The sequence below is a fragment of the Chaetodon trifascialis genome, chromosome 14, assembly GCF_039877785.1.
Source record: "Chaetodon trifascialis isolate fChaTrf1 chromosome 14, fChaTrf1.hap1, whole genome shotgun sequence".
Classification (NCBI taxonomy): Eukaryota; Metazoa; Chordata; class Actinopteri; order Chaetodontiformes; family Chaetodontidae; genus Chaetodon; species Chaetodon trifascialis.
The window spans coordinates 23,513,103-23,537,555 of NC_092069.1; the positions used below are offsets into that span (position 1 = coordinate 23,513,103).

Sequence of the window (24,453 nt, forward strand, 5' to 3'; positions counted from 1 at the left end):
GATTTTATTGCATTTTTGGTGTCAGATTTTTTAAGAAGTCACTTTTTTTTCCTTTGTAAAACTGATACAAAAATACTATAAATTAATATTATTTTCCACTTTCACTGTTAATTTCTTTGAAGAGAAAAAGTCCTGATAACCATTACCAATTATTCATTCATTTATTTTCATAATTTTAACCCTTTAAATGTCAGTTTTGAGATAATACCTGCAATTTTTACAAAAGAAGAAACAAAAAAAATGTAAATGCTATCAATATGCTAAAGGAAAGTTATTATCACAGTCTGGAACATGTCAAGAATCTTACCTGTTGTAGTCCACGAATTATTATTATTATTTTTTAATAATAATAATAATTATTATTATTACTCCTCTGACCCTTAAACGATTTTACCTTCTAATAGTCTATTATCTTTGTTTTGCTCAATAAATAAAGCGAAAATACAAGATGACTTTGAACTGTACAGTTCAGATTCATTTTAACAAATCAATTTCAAGCCATTTCGCGCCAAGATCCGTCTCTCGTGAAACAAATGTGATCGGCTGACCGCCACGCGGGGGTCACATGACAAACACGGAAGTGCCCGTTGAGAAAACACAACAAACCCAGAAAATACGCTTTTGAAGAGTATTCCCGCCTCTTACCATGGCTACAACAAACCAGAAACGATGGCTCTGAGTGGGAACATTTGCGTTTGTGTTTTTGGTGTTTTGTTGTGTTTGTTTTCCGGAGTTTTATCCGGATTTTCTTCAGTAACGGAGCAACAAACTGTGAGTCTGGACGGAAAATGGAGTCTGTCAAACTCCAACGGTTCTGTGTCGCTGCCTGCGGAGGTTCCTGGATGTGTTCATTCAGCTCTGCAGCAGCAGGGATTCATCCAGGTAGGCAAATTAATCCGTGTATACCGGGATAGAGCTACACCTTAATGGTTTCTATTCCCTTTAGTGCATTAGCCATGTCTTTATGCAGGAAGTACTCTCAGTCAATACAGTAAATATTAACCTACAATATAATAATATTACATAGGCTGTCTAATGAGTACTTTACTTTTGATACTTCGAGTGCATTGTGCATTAATACTTCTGCACTTGTACTTCAATTAAAGGTAAAGGTGCAGTTAAGGTGGTACTGAAATCTTAACTAACATATTTCAATATTTTTTGCACCACTTTTATTAAAGTTAAATATTGACTACATGGCAGTGGTACTTTGTTTGAATAGTTTTCTTCAGTAATAACTGCAATTGCGGGTGTTTTTGGAACCTATTGATTGCCTGTGAAATAATAAGGTCTTGTGAAACTCATACAGGTAGAGAGAAAAGACTACAGACTACAAATAACAAATAACAACAATATTTGCTGGGTGATCCCAGCGTGTTTGAGACTGTATATTAAAATGTGATTACTTTTAGGCCCCCCCCCAAAAAAAGAAATCTGTATTTCCAGAATGTTATTCCCATTAACCGTAAACTAAGATAGGAGTTACATAAATAAATCCTGTTTTCCTTTTCTTTCAGGACCCTTACTTCAGGTTCAACGATGCATCTTATCGGTGGATTGCATTTGACAATTGGACATACACGACCACCTTTCCTGGGTCTGCCTACCTGAGGTAAGCGCCATGAATTCTGTTATTTTTAAGGTATTTTCTGTGTCTTGTTCCTGACTCAGCTGTGTGTTTTCTGCATCAACAGGGCCAGACAGAAGGTTGTTCTTGTCTTTGACGGTGTTGACACCGTAGCATCGATTTGGCTTAATGGAATCAGTGTCGGGAAGACGGACAACATGTTTCGTAGATACGTACGTCCACAGGAAAATGAGCAGTTCACGATGCAGCGTCCGCATTTTCTTCACCTCATTTGGCTGCTTTCTTTATTTTTTCTGTGAAGGACTTCCCAGTGAGGGACGTGCTGAAGGACGGCGATAATGAGCTGAAAGTTAGCTTGTTGTCTCCAGTTCTTTATGCGTCTGAGCGGAGGACAGCTCATTCTGCCTACAGAGTTCCCCCTGAATGTCCTCCAGATGTCCAGAAGGGGGAGTGTCATGTCAATTTCATCAGAAAAGTAAGTATGTCGGTGTCATCAGATAAGAAGTTTGTCCTACCTCTTTATGTCTGTGCTGGACTCTTGCTCACTTTCCGATGTCTACACTGTGATAAATGACCTGAATGTGCAGAACAGAGCTGACGTATGAACAGCTCACACTCAGCCTCTCTGTGTTGGTGAAGGAGCAGAGCTCTTTCAGTTGGGACTGGGGGCCTTCTTTCCCCACGATGGGACTGTGGAAGGGAGTTCGGCTGGAGGCGTTCGACGTCCTGCAGCTCATCCAGGTGTCCTCTGTTCCTTTATTCAGTACGTTGCAGTTCATCTTCATCACTGAGCTCTTCCTGGTTAGAACTATAAAAAACAAGGAGCTGTGTTCAGCATAGACAGGGACGATCTGAGGCTTAACTTATTTACCTGGAGTGGACAAAATGATAGAAACACCCGTCAGTACAATGCAGTACAAATGCAGAATGAAAACATGTGTTTTTCTCTCTTTTTATTTCCTGTCTGTATAACCTGCGGTCCTGTCCAGACTCCAGCGTCTCTCAGTGGACAGTCCAGGTTGAGCTGCTTGTCGATGTGGTCCAGACAACAAATGGCCAGATCACGCTCTCCATGCCTCAGCTGGACTCAGAGCAGACCTTCCAGACACAGTTTCTCCCGGGAAAGACCAAGACCAGCTTCACCTTACACATCAACACGGTACTGGATACAGTCCGGACAGGAAGAGGAGCTGCCGCAGACGCAGCGTTGAGTTAAAGTTTCGGTTTGAGAAATGTGTGTCGTTGCAGCTTTGTGAGTCTTACTAAACGGTGTTAAAACGTAACGCCCTCAGCAACAACTCCTTAATATCTCTGAAAAATCAGTTCCAGCCACTGGTGGAGGAGTTTTGAGACATATTTCCTTCTTCTTCCAGAGCACTCAGGTGAAGCTGTGGTGGCCTAACGGACATGGTGAGCAGCCCTTTTACCAACTCGCCGTCAGAGGATTTCAGGATGGCTTTTTAGTCCTGAACACAGAAGCAAAGGTGAGAGTTCACTGCATACTAACAGTTAATGTTCTCCATATTTTGTTTAGGCATTGAACTAATGTGCAACATGTCTGCACCACTTTACTCTGAAATCATGACAGCTTAGATGAAAGTAATGACTTATTAGTGATTATATGGCACAAACTGTACAGGAAAATAACAGTAGTGAAGGTTTTTGATGTAAAAACTGTTCTACAAATGTAAATCACAAGGTGGAGCTGGAACAGTGAAATACTAGTGTTGTTTTGTGCACTCCTCCACCAGCAGCGTTTATTTGTTTGGTAAATCTCAAGGCTGCACGTGGCAAGAAACACGAAAGGTTGAAAAAGGAAATGAGGATAAAAACTCCACTTTTTGTCCGAGATGATTTCCAGACCAGCTTAGCAGTAAAAGTCCAAGTCATAGTAAACAGACACCAAAGCATACAATCAATCTATGAAAGCCAATAAAACAGCAAATTAAAGATAATCCTGATTGAGTGTCATTTGTCTTCGTTGAGGACGGTCACATTTGCCGCACAGCTGAAACTGACTGAGAGTTGAATGAACGTTTTAGTGCTGGATGAAAAATGTCTCCTGCAGGTGTATTTCCGCACAGTAGAACTTGTCCAGGAGCCAGTTGTCGGGTCTCCAGGCTTGAGCTTTTATTTCCGCATCAATGGGAAACCAATTTTCCTCAAAGGCTCCAACTGGATCCCAGCTCACTCCTTCCAGGACCAGGTCACCCCTGCTGTGTGAGTCCGCTTTGAAAAGCTGCTTTTTCACATCGGTGCTGCCTGATGGAGGAATACTGATCACTGACACTCTAAGAAAACCTGTTTCTCCTCTTTTTCACTGTGAATCAAAGGGCAGGCGGCACGCAGAGCTCTGACCTCGTTTTAACTGCTGAGTTTGTTTCAGTCATGACTCCATTAACGCTGAAGCCTCCTGCTCGTCCTGCAGCTTGAGGAACTTGTTGCAGTCGGCCGTGGACGCTAACATGAACGCTGTCAGGGTCTGGGGAGGAGGAGTGTACGAGCAGGATCTTTTCTACAGCATCTGTGATGAGATGGGAATCATGGTAAGTCCTGTCATCCTCCAGAGATGTCAGTGTTAATACCAACACAAATCTAAAGTCATAATGGAGCCAGTTCTCTCTTTAACACAGAACACCTTGTTTAATGTTTGCACTGATAGTTACCGGAGCTGTTGGCCATATTTGATCAAAATAAACTGGGAAATCATAGAGCATCATCAGCATAAAAACAAATCGAAAACTAAAAAATGCAGAATGTTGCAGAAGTTGCCAAAATGTGGATGCAATTTATAAAAATCAGGGTTTTCCCGACTGTTATAAGCATCTTTTCACACTGCTGCTCGTGGAGAAGCCTGTACCTGCACTCAGTGTACGAAACAATGTAACGAAATGTAACATCCAAGTTTAGTCTTTTGTGTGGCTGTACAGAACATGACACATAAAAATGTAAAGAATTTCACTGTTCCGATTGGCTGAAGAAATGTGCGACCACTTAAGGAACGATGCCTGCAGTCCTGTTTGATCGTGACTCGTGAACATATTGCAGAACAGGTGGATGCTCAAAGGTTTTTTTGTCTTCAGGTTTGGCAGGACTTCATGTTTGCCTGCGCTCTGTATCCCACTGAGGACGACTTCATCCAGACAGTAAGAGAAGAGGTCATCCAGCAGGTGAGCCGTGTGTTTATTTGACTTTATTCTGGGATGGGAAATTGCTTTAAATGTGGCGTCAGCTGTGATTTGTCTGAGCTCTGACTGAGTAGTTTAAAAGTGAGATTTAGCTTTCCTTTAGGCTGCCATCGACTCCTGTGCTGACTTTAAATCTACTCCGTTCTGTCTTGTTCACTCACCAGGTTCAGTGCCTCAAGTCTCATCCTTCCATAATCATTTGGAGCGGGAACAATGAAAACGAAGCCGCTCTGGCGACGGACTGGTTCAGCATCCCAGCGTCCCAGAGGCCCGTGTACCTGAAAGACTACGTGACGCTGTACGTGAACAACATCAGGGCGATAGTTCAGCAGGTGAGCGTGTTTAATGTTCGATTATTCTGCAGTGTTCTGGTTTATTGCTGGCCTGTAGAAACTGTCTCACCCCTCCTTCAGGAGGACCAGAGTCGCCCGTTCCTCGTCTCCAGTCCGACAAACGGGGCCGAGTCAGAGCAGGAGGGATGGGTGGCGGCGAACCCCTACGACCCTCTTTACGGGGACACGCACTTCTACAGCTACACCCTGGACTGCTGGGATTGGAGGACTTTTCCTCGAACGCGTTTCGCCTCTGAATACGGCTTCCAGTCCTGGCCGTCCTTCTCCACTCTGCAGCCGGTGACTGATTAAACCCTCCAGCTGTGATCTGTACCCAGAATCTGAGATATCCTCTTAAATACTCACCAGATTAATAATTGAAGGGCAAGGATACATTTTGACGACTACCACCATCTTCAGTGGTGTAAAGCTTCTGTCTGCGTGACGTTTCAGGTTTCCGTGAAAGAGGACTGGAGCTACGACAGCGATTTCACTTCCCATCGTCAGCACCACGAGGACGGGAACCGGCAGATGTTACAGCAGGCTGCTTTACATTTTAACCTGCCGAACTCCACAGTTCCCAAGAAGAGATTCACAGATACTCTCTACATCACTCAGGTGGACCACACAGACCTTCACCTCATGTCTCTGTGTACAGTTTGTAGATTTAAGTGGAGAATATGAACTTCAGCTAATCAAACAAACGATGGCTGAATTCCATTTAGCTGCTTCAGTTTCAGAGTCCTTGTACTGAAGGCACATTGTTGCGCTTTACTGGGACACTGAGGGAAGTGGTCAGGGACATAATATTGGAAATATTTAGACATTTTCCACCAGAAATGGAGGATTTTTCCATCATTAAAGGAGGGTTGAATCGAGGGTGACTGAACTCTGAGCTGTGGATGGTGGGGAGTCCCGGGTGTTTGACCTCCGTGGGGTCGTTGAAAGCACTCGGGTGAAGCTGACAGTCGTAAAGGTTGTCACATGAGGCTAACTGTGAAAGTCGTTAATTCTGCTGGGGAGGGATGAAAGGACAGCTCTGTCGGTGGGGGATAAGTGACGACCTCCTCCTCAGCTGAGGAGCAGTACCTCCATTCTTACGTAAATGGCCTCCTTTGTTCACCCTTCATCTTTCAGGTGGAGGTAAACTGTCGAGTCTTGAAGGTACTTACGCAGTTAATGTCAAATTGTTCATATCCAGGTCATGCAGGCTCAGTGTGTGAAGGCTCAGACTGAGTTCTACCGGCGGAGTCAGACTGAGATCATTGAGGGCAAAGGTCACACCATGGGCGCTCTCTACTGGCAGCTCAATGATATTTGGCAGGCGCCATCCTGGTCCTCGATCGGTGAGTGGACGCCTAAGCGGCACAGAGACGCCTTGTTCATCATTTCTTTGTTGACATCAGTGGTCGCTGTTGCTAAGTACTCAGATATCATTTCCTTTTGTGTCTGTGGGCGCAGAGTTTGGTGGGAAGTGGAAAATGCTGCATTATTTTGCACAGAACTTCTTCGCCGCCGTCCTTCCTGTCGGCTTTGAGGACGACGACACGCTGTTGATCTACGCTGTCTCTGACCTGAGTCACGACCTGAAGCTCAAGGCTGTGGTATGTTTTCAACAGTAAGCTCTGTCTTTACATTGCATTCGTTTTACAGACGCTTTTGTCCAAACGTTTCACAACAAGTGCATCCAGACTACAAACAGCTGGACGTCAGAAAAAAGCAGAAGTGCGTCCTCTCCCAAACAAACAACTGAAAGTGTCTTCAGTGTGCTGTGATGACAGTAAAAGCAGAATGAATATAAATAAATAATAAGAAAATAATAATAATAATAATAATAATAATAATGGGTTACAAAGCTGGTATTTCATTGTAATTCTTGCCTTTATTGTGAAAAACTCTGTACCAGCTTCTGTTTTTTACTTTCAAATCATTACTTTTGTTCTCATTTCCACCCTTTGTACTTCCTGTTCACCTTTTCAGGTTCTCAGTGCAGAGATTCATTGAAATACAACAATAATAATAAACTCTATTTGTGTGGCCTTTCATGCAAGAAATGCAGCTCAAAGTACTTCACAGTGTTGCCACCAAAAACAGAAAAAAACAGATAAGAAATTAATATAAAATAAGAGTATGAGTTTTTGTAGACCGGCACTGTGTTTTTTTGGATTTAACCTGCTAATATGAGACGCTTCAGAATAAATTCAAGCTCATACCTCACTTTATGCACAGAGGGAAAACGATGGTCACAGATTCAGTTTAAACTGCTCTCTCGTCTGTCAGGTGACCGTGTACTCCTGGACTGACCTGGACCCGGTGTGCACGCTGAAGTCGGATCCGCTCCTGGTCCCTGGAGGCAGCGCGGTGGTCATTTATAAACAGCCAGTCGCCGCCCTGCTGGCAGGGTGCAGGCGCTGCACCCGCCTCACCTGCCTGCTCACCTTTCACCTGGAGGACAGCGGCGGCCAGCGGGGTCCCACCAACCACCACTTCCTGTGCTCACCCAAAGACGCTGAGGGGCTGCAGAGACCCAACATCACGGTAAGACCCCCTGAACCCAGGACCGAAGCAGTGATGGAACAGTCCATTAACCTGTATACACACACAGTATACATGTAACATAAACTGATTTCATATTGTTATTTATGCTTTATTTATATATTACATATATATACACACTGTTGGTTAGTCTCTGGTGCTTTAATGTATCATTTACTTACCGCTAATTGTGTCTCGCTCACTCGTCATAAACGCTGTGTGTGTGTGCGTGTTTCCCTGCAGGCCAAGGTGCAGAAGGATGAGGCCGGATACTCCGTCACCCTCCGCTCTTCCTCCGTGGCTCCTTTCGTCTGGCTGGACGTGGGAAACGTCCCCGGACGCTTCAGCTCCAACGGCTTCCTGATGGTTTCCACCAACAAGACGGTCAGTTTTACTGCGTGGCGTCCCACCAGCGTGGCGGAACTCTCCAGATCCCTCACCGTCACATCTTTAAGGGACGTATACTGACCTGAGAGCAGCTGGCTGACGTGATGAGGCTTACAGAGGGGACAAGCAGGCAGAGCCTGAACCTGCTTTGTCGTCGACCACTAAACGTCCTTCTAAAGTGTCTTTTAAAGACTTTCCCTGGCTGAGGTTTGACCCTCAGTGTCAGAAACACGTTTTTCCACTGAAGCTGATACTTTTTGCCAATTTTCTAAACTCTTGAACTTGTTTTCTTGCCAAACAATCAGAGCAGAAAAGCCTCAGAAAACAGCATTCAGACCAAAATGATCTGAGATGCTTTAGCAGCTCTGACAAAGGGCTGAGGCGCTGTACTCAGCCGCAGACTGAGGGACACAATGGGCCTTTAAACGAAGCATTCATTAACACAAAAGCCATCAAAGGAACCAAACGATCAATAGAAGTCTGATGAAGGTGAACGAGATGAGCTGGCTTCTGTCAGCCTGCTTAAACACCTCTACATCCCCCTCATCTTGAGCTTAGCCCTTTAAATCAGTGGATAATTAATTAATGAAGGGAAACTAAACGACAGCATTGTCTCATCTGACAGTGACGTTGATTAAAAGCTTAAGATCCCTGCGTGCACTCATCAGTAGTTTTCTATTAAGAGACGGCGTGATCTGAACTGAAAACTGAAAGCTGGTTTCTTTTTGTTTGTGTTTGTGTTTTTTTTTTGGTTTTTTTTTGCACATTTCTGAAATAATGAACAGCACAAAGCCTAAAACTTGACATTATGGATGTGTTTTATTACATATTTTACTGTCCAAAATGTGTTTGTATTTAATTTAGATACATTTGTGGAACATTAAAGTGTTTTATTCCATGTTGATTCAATGTTTAAAAAATAAGCAGGAAAAAAAAATCTGATTTTTATAAAGATAAGACTTTAAGGGGGAAATGATATGTTACAGCTGCACAGGAGACAGACCTGATAGGGGAGTGTACAATAAGTACACAAAACTAAACAATAAGAAACCCATAAACAATAAAACACCATACACTGTTAGTACATAATCAGAGTAAAAGAAAATGTACTTAAAGTATTTAATGTTCCATGTGACTGTTTTACTGTGTGATATGAGATTATTAGGATTATTAGGATTTTACTGTTCGAGCTGGAGCTCATTTTTAAAGGATTGCAACTAAAGATTATTTTAATTTTGAACTAATCTTCTGATTATTTTCTCCACTAACTGACTGATTGTTTGGCTTGTAAAAATTCTGAAAACGGTGGGAAATGTCGCCACAATTAGAGCCCGAATTGACACCTTCACAGGGTTTGTTTTCTCCAACGAACAGTCCAAACCTCAACATTATCATCAAGACGTAATTATCATGAAATGGATCTATGAATCATTTCATTTCAGTGAATAAATAAATATCATATTTTATAAGCTCTTCATGTGTTTGTATGTAAAAATCTGTGAGATCTGCTGGAGTACAAGTACAGCAACACATCCCTCATTCTCTGCTGTCTCTGCCCTGCAGTGACCACCTGCGGCCACCAGGCGGCGACAGAAACATTGAAACGATCTCACATGGACTCATGTTTATGATTTTTTTTTTTTTTTTTCTTTTTAAAAAAACCTCCAGCTGTTTCATGATTGAACTGACGGAGCCGCAGCTGTAAACGGACTAACTCTGTGTTACACATCCGGAGTGTTTTTATCACTTAACTCTGATCCCCTCTGCGCGCGCGCGCGCACACACACACCAGGAGGAGTGTGTGTTTGTGTGTTTGTGTGAGCACGTTGCATACCAAGTGAGAAAGTCCGCCACAAAAGAAAGCATTGAAACGTTGCGCGCACGCGGTCGATCACCTCCATTTTTTCCCTTCATGCCTCTTCCGACTGATCTTTGAACCTGGTCCACCTTATATTCCCGGCTCATCACTCAGGGCACATCAGAGGACTCTGCTGCTCCCGGACTGAGTTGATCAGGCTGAGCGACTCGGAGGACGAACCCGCTTTCTGCTCGGACCCACCGTGCCATGGATCTGATCCCGGACTGCGTGCAGACCCCTCGGACATCATGACTCCTGAGTGCTGATCGAAACGTTTCCAGCAGATTCATTTACTGAAGGGAAGAACTTTTAAAACCAAACATGTTCAGATTTGGAGGTTTCCTCGCGTGCGTTTTGCTGCTTATTTCCAAGTGTGAGAGTTTACGCGTGACTGGCGCAGCGGGACAAGCGTCCCTGGACAATATTCTGCGCTTTTACGGTGAAAACAGCTCCATCTCCACGGAGGATCTGGACAACTTGCTGCTGTTGATCTCAGACAGAAGACCCGAGTCAATAACTGAAGACAATCCGCTGGTTAATCAAGAGGTTTGTTTTTGTTTTTCACTGTTTACGCTCATCAATGATCGTTGACAGACCTGACCGACATGCAATGAGCTTATAATTGATTTATTGTAGTGTGTAATATGTAGTCATACCCAGTTTATTGAGGAGTATTTATTAAAATACATTAAAAAACTTACAAATTTAATACACTTTATTGACACTGTAATGAATATTAAAATAAAAACATACTGTTTAATATTATATCTCACTGACTTAATCTCTGCAGGTTAAATAATTGGTCTTATTTCTTAATTTTGACCAAATATGTGCTTTAATGCATATTTTCTTGTATTTTTCTTTATTTTGCCTTCCACCACTTTTTTTTAACCTTTGCTGTACTTTTTTCTACTTCACAGTGTAATTAGGCTTATTTCATGATAAATCTCATGAATGGCTCCAGTTTTATCCCCTGCCAATAATGACAATAATAAAACTTAACAGCACATTTCACAGAAAAAGGTAAAAAATGCACATAAGAGAAGGCAGACTCAAGAAACAGGAACATCGAGAAAGTGGCAGAAAGGATTTTAGAGACAAAAGAGAGATTTAAAGGCATTAAAAAGATGTCTGATCGCGTCTTTCTGCCCCTCAGTGTCCCTCTGGAGCCCAGATTTTGTCCCAGTTTGGGCTCAGTAATGTCAGCCAGCTGACTGTGGAACATCTGGAGAAGATCTGCCCCGCTGTGTTGACCCAGGTGCTGCTGCCCTCCTGCCCCTACGCCGACTCCACGCCTCTGCCCCCTCTCGACTACACTGGTGAGTTGCTTCATCCTAACGTTGGTTTATTTGTTGAGACCCCCACAAGTCAAATAATTCACAGTTCATGGCGGTTTGTTGCCTTGAATCAGGTCCGGCGGTCCTTTTGTTATTACGCAGCGATTGTAGATGGAGGACAGACCTTGAAGACAGTTTTTGCTTGTACACTCTAAAAACCAGAGGATGCATGTTGGCTGAAGTTTGATTTGACTCAGCCGTGAGGTCGAAGCTTTGAATCCGGCCTCAGAGCGCTCAGAGGTCATCGCCTCTCTGTCCCTGACGTCTCTTTTCATTGTCAACTGTCAGCAGCAGCAGAAGCAGCAGCAGCCTTTTCTTTTTAGACTCATTTAAATGGTCAATCACTACAAAAGGCAAATGCCAGAAAACACGTTTTTAGATTATTATGTTTTATTAATCTGTTATCTCAAAGGTGACTGCATGAAGTTAATAAGAGATTTTATCCCACATATCCTGATGCTTCTTGCTAATAATAATAACTTTCACCCTCAGACAAGGTGGCTCAGACTATCAAATCAGGAAATTAGACTATGGAAAAAGAAGAACTGAATCCTGCTTTAGTGGGCAAAATAATCTCATTTTGTAGCCGCACTGGAGCTTTCACACAATCTGTTCTGTCGTTCACTTGTATTTACCTCAGTGTTTTTTGTGCATTTTAAGGACAAATTTTGAAATCATTTTGCCAACTGCTGAACTTTCAAGATCCTCTTTTAAGCCAAGATGAACAAAAGGTCCTCAAAATGCTCAGAAAAATGTAAATTTGAATATTTGCAATTCCACGACAACTCCATGTGCTGGAGACGATCGAGTGATGTGATCGAAAGCTGCAGAGCTTCTGTTAGAGGGAGCTCGAGGTGAGGTTGTTTGACTGTTTCCAGGCACGAGAATGAACTGTGAGTCTCCTTCAGTCCACCAGAAAGCAAAACTCAAGGCCCTTGAAGTGGCTGGTCAGACATCCGTCTTGTGTAGATATGGTTTAAAGGTCGTGTCCCCTTACGTCCGTGCACAAGATGGCGAAATGTGAACTGATAAAATTTATATTTCTACAACAGGATGTTAGCGTGCCATCAGATTTCTAACTTCCTGCTAATCTACCTGGACAGATTAGCATCTGTCACTCCAGCTCTGATTAATGGGCTGTAAATAAAAATGCCAAGATGTAAAAGTGTCCCGGTCACGCTGTCATACTTGAATCTGGACTTTTGTCTCAGGTCGTCACCCTCTACCTCCATCTCTCGCTTATCTTCTTCCACTCATGACCATCATATAAATTCATCTCCTGTGGAGGAACCGTATCTTTCCACAACATCCTGGATGACTCACGGCGCCGCTGACCTCTCAGACTCACCGTCAAACACTCGTCCTCGCTGCTGTTGACAGAGTTACAACCAACTGTGACTGTTGTTCAGCCCGTCCATGATGCACGCTGTTCCTTCTCTGGCCTCGTGAACAGAATTTCTCCTCTGCAAATAAATAGCGTCGTGTTTTTTGTTGAGTTAAACGTCTGTTTGGGAACTCTGGCACAGCCCCGAATCCAAATAAGTTTGGACGCTGTGTAAAGCAAATAAAACAGAACGTGATCATTTGCTAATCCTTTTTGACATAAACTCAACTTAAAACAGCACAAAGACAATATATTTCATTTTTTCTCTCATCAGCTTCATTGATTTCTGTAAATATCTGCTTATTCTGAATCTGATGCAGCAACACGTTTCACAGACTGAGAAAGATGTGGAACGCTCCAAAAACACCTGTTTGGATCATTCCACAGGTAAACAGGTTGATTGGTAACAGGTAATGAAATGCATGAAAGGGGCATCCTGGAAAGGCTCAGTCGTTCATAGGGGATGGAGCGAGGTTCACCACTTTGTGAACACGTGATTGGCTAAAGGAGAGTACTACATGGACTCGGGAACTCTGGGTTGTACATGCTAATAAACATAACAAAATCTGTGTTTTAAGTGATGTGTATGTTACAAATCCTCCTGCAGAAACGTCTGGTACCACGATGGAGGTGAAACCATGAAACAAAAAGGCAACAAAACCAAACCTTAACGTAGGTGGCTAGCTAGGTGGCTGTTGGTACGTTTTGTGATGAAGGAGAAACGTCAGCTCCCAAATCTTTGTCCGGTCACAAAGGAAACCATCTCGTTGGTGGCTCCAAAACATTGAGTTGTGTTTGCTAACTCACTGGCTAGGAGGCTAATTCAACTCTCCATGCATCGTTCACACACAAACACGCTAGCTCCAATGCTAACATTAACCTTCACTGCCACTACATTCATTTTGCATAAAGGGCTGGTTTCACTCAAATATCTTTATTGAATCAGCAGTATTTTTACTCATATACCAGTCTACTTTTAATTAGCTTAAAAACAATGCCCCATAGCTCAGAGCTAAGTGTTCAACAGCTAGTAGACGTTTGTGGGTTGCAGTGAGAATGAAACAATGAATTTTTACTGTAAACATCCAAACAATGAGATGAAGCACGTCTTTTCAGCTCGTTCGCCATGATCAGGCCGTTCTCTACATTCACAAACACAGTCTTCTGCTCTCTCTCACGGTTGTCTAAGAGCTGGATTAAGGGGGCTTTGTGGCCCTGAGTAATGCCTTACAGGCAGCAGTTACTCTTGCACCTCGCATGTCCAGCTCCTCTTTGTTCAAGTTTGGGTTGAGTCCATGGTTGGGTTTAGTTCTGCTAAAACTGGCAAAGTAGTTTGGATTGTAAATGTAGCTTGAGAGGAGGTCCTGCCTCATAGACTCAAATCAGGGCGAAAAAAGTAGCAGTGGACTCAAACATGGCTGCCGATAGATGTCCTGAATGAGCTGATTCATGTCCAGTAATTCTTTTTTGTTTTTGCCCATTTCAAGTTTCAGAGTTCAGCAGTGAGTTTGTTCCTAATGAGCAGAAGACTTGGCAGAAAGGAAGAGCCGTGATTGGTTTGTAGTTAGATGATGTCACTTCCCAGAAAGGATGCAGACGCACTGCAGCCATCAACAAGCCTAAAGCGTGAAAGATGTCCACAAAACAGACTAAAGCATCACAGCGTTCACTGTATGTAAGTGTTTGTTCCTCGTTTCTGCCCTGACAGTGTGGGGTTATGGATTTCTGGCAGTCACTGTCATCAACTTGGCGTCTCTCCTCGGTCTCCTGCTGATCCCCTTCACCAAGAAGTCTTATTTCCCCAAAGTGCTGACCTACTTCATCGGCCTGGCCATCGGGACGCTCTTCTCCAACGCTGTCCTGCAGCTCATACCAGAGGTTTGTTGGAGCTGGACTGGGTCAAGAAATTCTTTTTAAGATGTTTTAGTGCATCGTTTACTAACGTGCCTCTAAAATTCTCCTGTTAATCCACAGGCGCTGGGTTTTGATCCCAAATCGGATAACTATGTGGAGCAGGCAGTAGGAATATTTGGAGGCTTCTACCTCCTCTTCTTCACGGAGAAGATACTGAAAATAGCTCTCAGGATGGATCATGAGGTGAGATAACACATAACCATGAGTTTATTAGGTGCAAAGCACTTTTCTTTTACTGCAGAGCGATAATGAATAATACTAGTATATTCCGGTCATATAACTGCCGGTAAATACCCTGATTTATTGTCTTACTCTGTTTATTAATTAGTGACTACCCTGATGACATCCACATTAAGGAAGTCACGTACATCATTTCTGCTTTAATCATTTTACACAGGGTAACAGAGGTCACAGATTATGACCTTCAGTGAATTTACACTTTCCACACTGTGACGGCACTAATTTTATTACCTAACGGAGAGGTTTTAAAATCAGCACAGAAAGCTGAATTTTTAAGGCAGTAAAGCCGAAAAAGTTGATTAGAATAAAGCTGTGCACTAACACACGCTGCTGCACAGTAACACCAGTTTATACTGGTTAGGTGTCATTTGCTCACTCTGCAGGTTGGGAATGATGATGCTGAAAGAAATAAATGGTACAATTTGAAAACTTGAGCTCTGAAATCTTGAAACTTTGCTGTTAATATCTGCAGTCTGCCGGTGTTTGACACCTTTGTGCTCATAAAGTATTGCAAACTTACATTTCTGTGGATTATTGGACGAATGTTGGACGTCCACTCTCCTCCTCATCACACTCCTGTTTTCCTCTCGTCCTCAGCATGGCCACAGCCACTTCACTCCCGCAGAGCCTCAGGAAAACTCCCTTCACAATGGAGACATACCTGACAAAAAGGACTCCATCGTTTTGACCAACATGAACACCATCGCCACAGACAGGAGCAGCCCGAACCCAGAGCTTCCACAAGGAAGAGCGTCACCTACTCAGGTACGGGCGCCCGGCCGCGCCATCGTTAACAGTAATTAAAACAAATGCTGAATTCAACAGGTCGCCTATTTGGACCGATGGGCTCTCTGCAGGCACACGTCATATTAACATACACAGCAATCAGCACTGTGTCCAATCATCTCTTATCTAATGAGTAGCTGAATCTGGAGTTGTAAAAAACAGAGTCTACCCTAAAACCCTAAAATCTTATCTTAGCTAATAATGAGTAATAGATTTGCTGTCCCCCACTGTCCATTATCACAAACACACCTGACCGGGATTCCTCATGGATGATAAGTGAATGATTGTATTTTAAACATCAGTCGTAGGGTTACAGTGTGTGTCGTGCAAAGAGTGAAACTATGCAAGCCTAAACAATATTCTGAAATATGCCCAAAGAGGATGACGTGACCAGAAAGTTGCTATATTTCATGTGTAGTCATTTACTGAGCTGTTATGAGTGACGCCGTGCATTTAGAGCCGCTGTTAATATTTAACATGGAAACCTCTTGCGTCCTATGGAGTAGTGTGGCTGTGATGGGATCAAAAATGCTAAACAAACAGACATGCCACAGAGGGATCGAGCGGTGAAGCCGAGCTGAAGGCCTCGGATCCTTTCCCTCCTGTTCGGCTAAATGCTGGAATTGTCTTTCGTGAGCACAAAGACTCCTTGTTCGGCCGTGGCTAATAAAAGGGGGCGTTTTGTCGCTGCAGAGTATCTTCAACCAAGGCCCAAATGCTGTTTCTGCCTGCCTGCTCTCAGGTTTCCCATTAAAAACACTCGTGCCATTATATTTGTAATTGAAGAGTTCCGTTGCAAATGCTGCACGTTAATACCTGGAAATCATTTCCTGTAGATAAATGTACATCGCGTGGGTCCCAGCAGGGCACACTTTGTTGATAAAAGCCTGATGTCTTTATTTTAGCCATGTGAGCGTTGGACAGACATTCAGGGTCTCCAGAGGATCAATCCCTTAGCAGACTTCTAGCACCACCATGAGTTTTTGTGTGGATGGGATGAGATGTAATACTTTTGGTGATTAACCAAATGCAGCAGCATCATCAGGTCAAAGTTTCAGTTTGTCCAATGTTTTGATTTATTACTAAATACCTGCAAAGCTTATAACATTCCCATCATGCTCAGCAGAGTTAGACCAATAAATCAGCAGTTACACAAACGAGGTTTCAGATCGTTGACAAACAGCATCATAATTCGATGGTTTCTCCACCAGAGACCACCGACAAGTTGATTTTTCAACTGCAAAATGGCTAAGTGAGTATTTCAGTCACAATTCTTAAACAGCAAAACAAAACAAAAATCCAGTGGATTCATATCATGATTGTTTGTTTTCTTTAAGAAAACAAACAATTGTGTCCAATGCTAGCATGCTAACATAAAATGGTGACAGTTATGAACATTAAACCTGCCGAACATCAGTATTTGATTCAGTTCAACTTTATTTATTTAACACCGAATCACATCAGGAATGGTCTCAGGACTCTCTCCATACAGACTTCAGGACCAACAAGAGCTAGCACTTGGTGACGTGTGTTAGCATTGTCATTGTAAGCATGTTAGCATTTAGCTCAAAGCACTGATTTGCCTCAGATCAGCCTCAGGGCTCCAAGCATCACTTCTTTCAGGATTGAAAGCATTTGCTCGTGTCGCTGTACATCACTGCAGCGACATGAGGATTTTGGTATTTAAGCAATCAGATCCAGTCTTGATTTAAAACCTGAACATCTCCAGTTTGTTTTGCCAACAGCAAAATGTTCAACTTTGTCCTTCGTTTTCTGGATGATCTGAACTTTGGTTTTTAAACACAGAGGTTTCATTGTGCGTTATCTCCTGTGGTTAAATCCACATATGTCTTTGTTTACATATGGCTCCTCTTTGCTGTAATCAAACAGCAGCATCAGGCGTGTGCCTTTAACCTGTCCTGCCACTCTCCAGGACGTGCAGGTGTCTGGCGTCATGTGCCACTGTCTGCTTGGGCGAGGCATCTCCAGCATCAAGACGGTGGCGTGGATGATCACTCTGAGTGACGCGCTGCACAACTTCATCGACGGCCTCGCCATCGGCGCCTCGTTCACCGTGTCGATACTGGCGGGGTTCAGCACGTCCATCGCCATTATATGTGAGGAGTTTCCTCATGAGCTGGGTGAGTGGCTCTTTAAGCCTCTTTAACTGGACTTTAAAGGGTTAAAAGCAGGTTTTATGTTTTCACTCAAACTGAAAGCACCTTCTGGAATCTGTGATCTTTATCGACCTCTGCTGACAGACTGCAGAACTGCACCATGATGTAAACGTCCACCCTCAGTAAAAGTCCTTCCCTAGAAAGTAGAAAGTATTTAAGTATTATCTGCAAGATTTACTGAAAGTATCAGAAGTAAAATTACTCTGCAGAAAACTGCTCCCTGCCAGTGTTTTGCTCTTATATCAGATGTTTTTGGATTAATATTACTGTTAGAATAATGTTCAAGCCTGTCTTTCGTTCTCTCTGCAGGGGACTTCGTTATCCTGCTCAGTGCTGGAATGAGCATCCCACAAGCCATTTTCTTCAACCTGCTGTCCGCAATGACGTGCTACGTTGGACTTGTGTTTGGCATCCTGCTCGGGAGCAACTTTGCCCCCAATGCAATCTTTGCCATTGCAGGAGGAATGTTTCTGTACATTGCACTGGCTGACATGGTGAGTTAGTTTACACGAGCTGAGGATATTCCATTTTTTGCATTATTACTTTGACAAATCTGCTTTTAGAGTTATTTGGTGATCAGATTCTTTGATCAACTGATCCCTCTAAAGACTTTCTGGCTGCCTGCTCTGATAAACTCAGTGTGCTCTGCCCAGAAACACTTGAAATGAATGCTAGAGTTACTCTGTGCCTGTTAGTTGTATAAACAGGCAGCTGCTGGCTGCCATGTTTGCCATATCAACCTTCCAGAGCGGCAGCATGTCACTGTTGTGTTTACAGCTTGTTGTGCTGCCCCCAAGTGGCCGGAAAAACGAATAAACGTTAAAATTCACCATTTTTTGTTACTAAAGAAGGCTCAGAAATGAGATGTGAGATATGCAGGATGCCACAATATATTTTCTATAAACTGTGAGCACTTCCAGCAAGCAAAGAGGGATTTTTCACACTTCTTGTTTGTTTGCTATTTCTTCCCATTTTGTGGACAATAAGGCCAGAGTGTGTTAAAGGATTGTGCACGAGACACATATCTGATTGTCATTCTTTGTCTCAGTTTCCAGAGATGGACAGCATAGCACAAGAACAGACGCGGACCTCTGAGAAGATCATCTTCTTCCTGATCCAGAACGCAGGGCTGCTGACCGGGTTCGCCGTCATCCTGCTGATCACCTTGTATGCCGGGCAGATCAACCTCGGCTAGACAGGAGCACAGCCCGGAAAGAAAAATGAAGACATCAGCTGCTTCTGTTTCTGCTCACGGCTCACTTGGCTGGGCGGGAAAGTGAATGTAAAGTGAATGTTTTGTACAAACAAAACCAAACGTTTAAAGGCAAATAATGCTTTTATAGACTGTTTTGACGATCAAGTTAGAGAAACATTTACTCCATTTAAAAAGGGAAAATCTTTGCAATCATTTGATGTATGAACTGTAGTCAAATTTCTTTTACGGAGACAATAAATTATTTTTTCAGTCTTCATTTATTCTGAAATATCTTCCATTCATTGCACCTCACTGATGCTGTAGTGGAATCTAACTTAATCTGTGTTTTGGTTTTGCCTTTCATGGCAGCAGTGTTTGACCTCAGAGTTTTTTTGACCTCTTTGACCTTCGCTGCTTCTTCTGTGAGTTTTTCTTTTGGATTTTTTTTTTTTTGTCTTGCTGAATATAGTTTGTATTTTGATTTTTGAGCAGTTAGGATGTTAATGAAAATTTCTAAATGTATGGACTTTGATGAGCTTTGTCGCCAGGTTCAAACTACATGAATCTGGTAGTATTTGCTCTCACATCAGAGGTAGCCAACATCAATTATATTATTCATTGTTGAGTTTTTCCCCTCAGGGTTTTTTTCAATGTTGAAAGCTTTTGTCGGTGGCTGTATGATTAGTGCAATAAAAACATGAGATGACACAAATACCACTACAAATTAAACTTTTCATCTATGCAAATGGCTCCAATTATGTTAAATATGGCTGAAAAATAAATCTTTTTCAGTAATGTACTTGTGCTTTTGTGTTCCTCAACTTCAACCTCAAATCTATATATCCTGTTAAACTTTCTTCTCTTCATATGCAAATTACTTTTTTCAAACTAGATTCTGTAAAACGGTTGATAAAAAGCGGATGTTCATAACACATATATGTAAATGTCATAGGCTAAAAAGGTTGAGAAACACTGCTATAGAGATTTATTAGATTGAAAAAAAATAAAATAAAAATCCCTCAGGCTTATTTAAAGAAGTCGCTAAATACGTATTTATATGCCAACAATGAAGAATTACCTGCCAATCCTCAGTAAACAGGAAGTTGCGCGAGCTGCGTTCAGGCACATCGTGCATCTCGTAAATACCTTAAATTATGTTAACATTATGAGCAGCCCAGCGGGGAAAAAACATTTCACATGAGTTGTCGTTTAGATTCGAGTATATTGGGAATGTTTGAACGTGATAGGTAAGAGAGTGTCATCAGTCCTGGGGAATTTCGACGGAGTGTAGTCAAACAGGAATCTCGAACTGGAATGGTCGGATTTATAATTTTCCCATCCTGCCGATACGCCGTGAATGCAGCGTATGTGTGTAGGGGAAGTGTACACAGATCAATGAGACGATTTTGACTTGTGTAACTTTTCTGCGCTCAGCACAGTCTGTCCCTCTGCCAAGCATCTGTATAACACAGGTAAGTCCTATTTATCTAACGCGTTTATTCCTCCAAATCAATTTAAAGCGAACAAATCCTCGGCAGCTTTGCGAGGCTAGCACAGATGCTAGCTGCTGTTAGCTAATCAGTGGTCTTGTCTTTGAACATATTCTTGAAGAGATATTTGATGTTTATTCTCCCAATATTCATTTTTGGTTCATGTGGAATGATTATGGGCTCAAGTTTGAATATCTTTGCTAACATTAAGAAAATCTGGATATTTGTTTATAGCCGATATAACTGACCATCAAGAGGCGTTTGAGGGTCATTGTTCATGAATTATTCGTTACTGTCAAACTTAAACCCGCAGTGGTTAATGTTCATGGTGTGTTTACTGTCAGTTTGTGTGCACATCGACTTTTCCAGAACGTCTGTCTGCCTGCTGCACGATGCAGGGCTGCTCATAATCATTATTACTCCTTTAGATTTACTGCTGAGTTTAGAAAATATGGACAAAAGACTAACATGAATGGAAAAGGTTCCAGTGAGTAAAAATACTCAATACCAGAATACTCCATTAAGAGTAAAACACCTACATTCATAAAGTAATCTACCATACGTCAAAGAGAATAAGTATTAAGTTAACAAACTTTTACAGTGAAATAATGTCGTATCCTGAAAACGGGGCCCTTTCACACCCTTTGAATATTGATAAATTACAGTTTAAGCGCTATACTGTATATTTGCGGTCTACTTATTCCACTTATTATGGGATACTTTAAAGTACAGCAATAAGAACAGAGGTGTAATGATTAACAGATCATCTGCCAGCTATTAAACTGATAATTGATTGATTAGTTTGAGTCCACCCTCTCAAATGTGAATCTTTTCTGGTTTCTTTATTCCTCTGTGACAGTTAACTGAATATCTTTGGGTTGTGAACAAAACAAGCGTTGTTATGTTGCTGTTACCTTTAGAATGAGCTCTTTATATCTATGGAGGGAGTCCACCATGTAGCACCGCCGTGTCTCTACAGTAGCCCTGAACGGACAAACCAGACACTGGCTCTGTATATGGTCTTTTGCGTTCTTCATCATGGCCACTGTAGGTTCTCCTACATGCTTGAAAAGAGAGGGTGAGGTGAGCGGTATTCAGCTAGTTGCATTCTGCAACCTCACCACTAGATGCCACTAAATCCTGCACACTGGACCTTGATGTACACACTCATATGCAGATTAAGATGGAATTGCTAATCAAAGTGTATCAACAATCAATATACATAATGTACTACAGTTTAGAGGTGCTGTACAGGGCCAGGCTTCAGCACACTGTGATGCAAAGAAGACACAAGACAAAACAAAACAAAAGGACAAAATCATGAGGATACACATGCAAACTGATTTATTTAGTCGTTTGCAGTATTTTGTCACCTCTCACATTTTGACCTCCTGTCATTATCAAAAGCAGGGCTGAGCCATGGCCGGCATTCAGATCCGCAAGTATCGAGACGACGACGCCGAGACAGTGAAGGAGATCTTCACCAATGGGCTGAGTGAGCACGTGCCTTCGTCCTTCATGCACATTCTGAAACAGCCGCTGACCCAAATGGTGCTCATGTGCCTGTTCTGCGCTCTCATGGCCAGCTCCAGGTCCTTCCTGCTGCCCATCCTGGCCGCCACCCTCTTCCTGGCCGGGACCCGGCAGTTTGTCATCTACATGCTCAACAGATATATTGACAAGTCCTTCAGGAGTGACCTCAACAAAATCAGTGAGGTCTACATGCAGCAGAAGGACTCGTGCTTTTGGGTGGCTGAAATCGACGGTCGGGTGGTCGGCTGTGTGGCTTGCCTCCCTGCTGCGCGTTCGCCTGGCTGCTTGGAGTTGAAACGCATGTCTGTGCGCCGCAGTCACCGCGGGATGGGCATCGCCAAGGCTTTGTGCAAGACAGTAGCCGATTTCACTCGGGACAGAGGTTTTCCAGCAGTTATCTTGTACACCTCTACGGTGCAGACAGACGCTCAGAAGCTGTATGAGCACATGGGCTACACCAGGCTCAGAGAGTTCGCCATTCCTGAGCTGGTTGGCAAAATCCTGAACTTCACTCTGATAGAGTACAGGCTGGATTTACAGGCAGACGGGAAGAAGGACTGAGTGGTCCTGAACTGAAGCGCACAAAGACCGCGTAACATGTCAGGGCAACGGTGCCGTCCACCCAGTGTCTATACTCATGTCTACCCAGCATGCATTGCAGCTAAGGGAACTGAATGCTCAGGTGACAGTATCCACATGAGGAACTGTTTATTCGACACACTGGCAGAAAAAGGTCGGGCATGTTTTCTCTTGTTTGTTTTCTCCTGTTTTTAATGTCTGCAGTCATTGTGTTATAATGTTTGTGTTGACTCAGCTTCTTGAAAGTCATTTGATTACTTAATTTTGTAAATGATTTCACAACATGGAGAATAAACTAAACACACTCCTAGAATTTTCTGGCAGTTTTTTTTTTTTTTTGGTTGTACCATTAAGGATTCACTGATCAGATAAACCGGATTAGTGTCGACCCTGAGACTGATCTCAGTAAGTGGATCAGCTATCGGCCATGACATGACTGATCTGCATTAAATGGTGAGGGTTTTTTTGTCTGTATCATTGTAAAATTCAGTGTTTCTGTTATCAGTTTTAAGTCACGACAGGCTGCCAATTCAGTTTTTAGTGCGCGTTAATCCCTCATGGCCTCATGAGTTTTGGGAAAAAGAAAGCAGTGGCTGTGAAACTGTTTGATATAAATGGTATATCTAATCATATAAGAGCTGCTTTAATAGCAAACTTGTTTTGCATTCTTTTCACATCGGCCAAAAACATGACCTGAGGGGGGCAAATCCCCTGCTGCTCTTAACTAGAGTGTTTGCAGTAGTTACACATATTAACAGGCGCGCATGAGTGATTTGTACTTTGTTCATACTGGGACCAGGTTTGCAGTGTGTCAGTGGACACTGTTTTCCTGATTATCTTAAATATGTGTTGCGCACACTAAACACAAACTGAATCTCCAGCTTTGCATTTTTCTTTCTTAACCACAAATGTGCTGCTGCAGGCCTGAAAGAGAGTCGGCCACCTGTTCAGCCAAACAAGAGGAACAAGCCTCTTCTGTCTGAGAGCGGGAGGGAGGTTGTGGCTGCAGGGTGAGGAGCCTGCTGGGAAGTGAGTCAGACATTAGTGGGATGGGGAAGCACTGAGGTTCTGCTCTGCGGTCTGCTTTTCATACAGGATGCACACAAGAGGTTGTCAGGTTGTTTTTATCATCACAGATCTGGTGAATAGCTCATATCAGATGTGTGATCAAGGTACAAGACACATCATTCATATTACAGAAATACATACAATTGCTAAAACAACCACACACAACCTCACAGAAAACAAATGGGAATACACGAGCTGTGTGGTCAGAATTACATTTTCACTTCCACTGTCTGTTTGGTTTTCTTTCGTTTTCTTGTTTGTTCCCTAATGTTTTTCATTTCTTCTACTTTTCCTTAGGCGTGTGAATTTTTAAATTTACAAAAATTCCCCAGCAATTTCCCCTCCTGCCTTCCTCAAAACACACACACACACACACACACACACACACACACACACACACACACACACACTCATACACACATAAAATAATAAATACAATATTTATTTACACATTTTCTTACCTAAATGAAGTTTAAAAGTGCTTCACATGGCAAAATAAACATGGCTACTCAGGAAAAGAAGATATTTGACATTAAAAAAAAGTAACTGTCCTTAATATATTAAATTCTCCTGTAAAGAAAATATATTTTTCACACGTTGTCTATCTGTGTTTAAACCTTGTGAGCTGTTACCTGCTCTCCCACAAATGCAGTACTGTACTTGACATCTTTACAGCCAGCCACAGTGTTAACATCACCGTGCTGCTCGGTGTCTGTGAGGCGGCCCGGGTCAGGCAGCAGCTCGGACACCTCAGGACGGATGCGTCCGGTCAGACTTCCATGGATGGATGTAGCCTGTCAGGGACGAAGCTGAGCGGTTAGCCGGATTTTAGCAGACAAACAGGTAAGATTTAGCACACATA

General features: G+C 42.7%; 3 protein-coding genes across 3 annotated transcripts; all 3 read left to right on the forward strand.

The window, feature by feature from the left end:
* Positions 1-549: 549 nt before the first annotated feature.
* Positions 550-9,506, forward strand: manba (mannosidase, beta A, lysosomal). The gene is made up of 17 exons (XM_070978461.1): positions 550-882; positions 1,518-1,612; positions 1,695-1,800; positions 1,890-2,063; positions 2,228-2,351; positions 2,578-2,747; positions 2,962-3,072; positions 3,657-3,808; positions 4,017-4,134; positions 4,672-4,758; positions 4,941-5,108; positions 5,190-5,408; positions 5,562-5,726; positions 6,310-6,454; positions 6,570-6,712; positions 7,389-7,646; positions 7,887-9,506. The coding sequence occupies exons 1-17, from the start codon at positions 670-672 to the stop codon at positions 8,109-8,111; spliced, it is 2,673 nt and encodes an 890-aa protein (XP_070834562.1). The 5' UTR covers positions 550-669; the 3' UTR covers positions 8,112-9,506.
* On the forward strand, positions 8,974-19,719 carry slc39a8 (solute carrier family 39 member 8). Its single transcript, XM_070978465.1, has 8 exons — positions 8,974-10,434; positions 11,045-11,207; positions 14,318-14,487; positions 14,584-14,706; positions 15,361-15,528; positions 17,483-17,690; positions 18,036-18,220; positions 18,775-19,719. The coding sequence occupies exons 1-8, from the start codon at positions 10,210-10,212 to the stop codon at positions 18,919-18,921; spliced, it is 1,389 nt and encodes a 462-aa protein (XP_070834566.1). The 5' UTR covers positions 8,974-10,209; the 3' UTR covers positions 18,922-19,719.
* A 557-nt stretch (positions 19,720-20,276) lies between these two features.
* On the forward strand, positions 20,277-22,836 carry LOC139341795 (probable N-acetyltransferase camello). Its single transcript, XM_070978470.1, has 2 exons — positions 20,277-20,393; positions 21,822-22,836. Exon 2 carries the CDS (start codon positions 21,831-21,833, stop codon positions 22,503-22,505), a length of 675 nt encoding a protein of 224 aa, XP_070834571.1. The 5' UTR covers positions 20,277-20,393; positions 21,822-21,830; the 3' UTR covers positions 22,506-22,836.
* Positions 22,837-24,453: the final 1,617 nt, after the last annotated feature.

Excerpts from the sequence above, each read along its gene's own strand:
- manba (XM_070978461.1), top strand. The coding sequence starts at position 670 with ATGGCTCTGAGTGGGAACATTTGCGTTTGTGTTTTTGGTGTTTTGTTG. Across the intron at positions 883-1,517 it reads AGCAGCAGGGATTCATCCAG|GACCCTTACTTCAGGTTCAA; the intron begins GTAGGCAAATTA and ends CTTTTCTTTCAG. Across the intron at positions 2,748-2,961 it reads TCACCTTACACATCAACACG|AGCACTCAGGTGAAGCTGTG; the intron begins GTACTGGATACA and ends TTCTTCTTCCAG.
- slc39a8 (XM_070978465.1), top strand. The coding sequence starts at position 10,210 with ATGTTCAGATTTGGAGGTTTCCTCGCGTGCGTTTTGCTGCTTATTTCC. Across the intron at positions 10,435-11,044 it reads ATCCGCTGGTTAATCAAGAG|TGTCCCTCTGGAGCCCAGAT; the intron begins GTTTGTTTTTGT and ends TCTGCCCCTCAG. Across the intron at positions 15,529-17,482 it reads GAAGAGCGTCACCTACTCAG|GACGTGCAGGTGTCTGGCGT; the intron begins GTACGGGCGCCC and ends GCCACTCTCCAG.
- LOC139341795 (XM_070978470.1), top strand. The coding sequence starts at position 21,831 with ATGGCCGGCATTCAGATCCGCAAGTATCGAGACGACGACGCCGAGACA.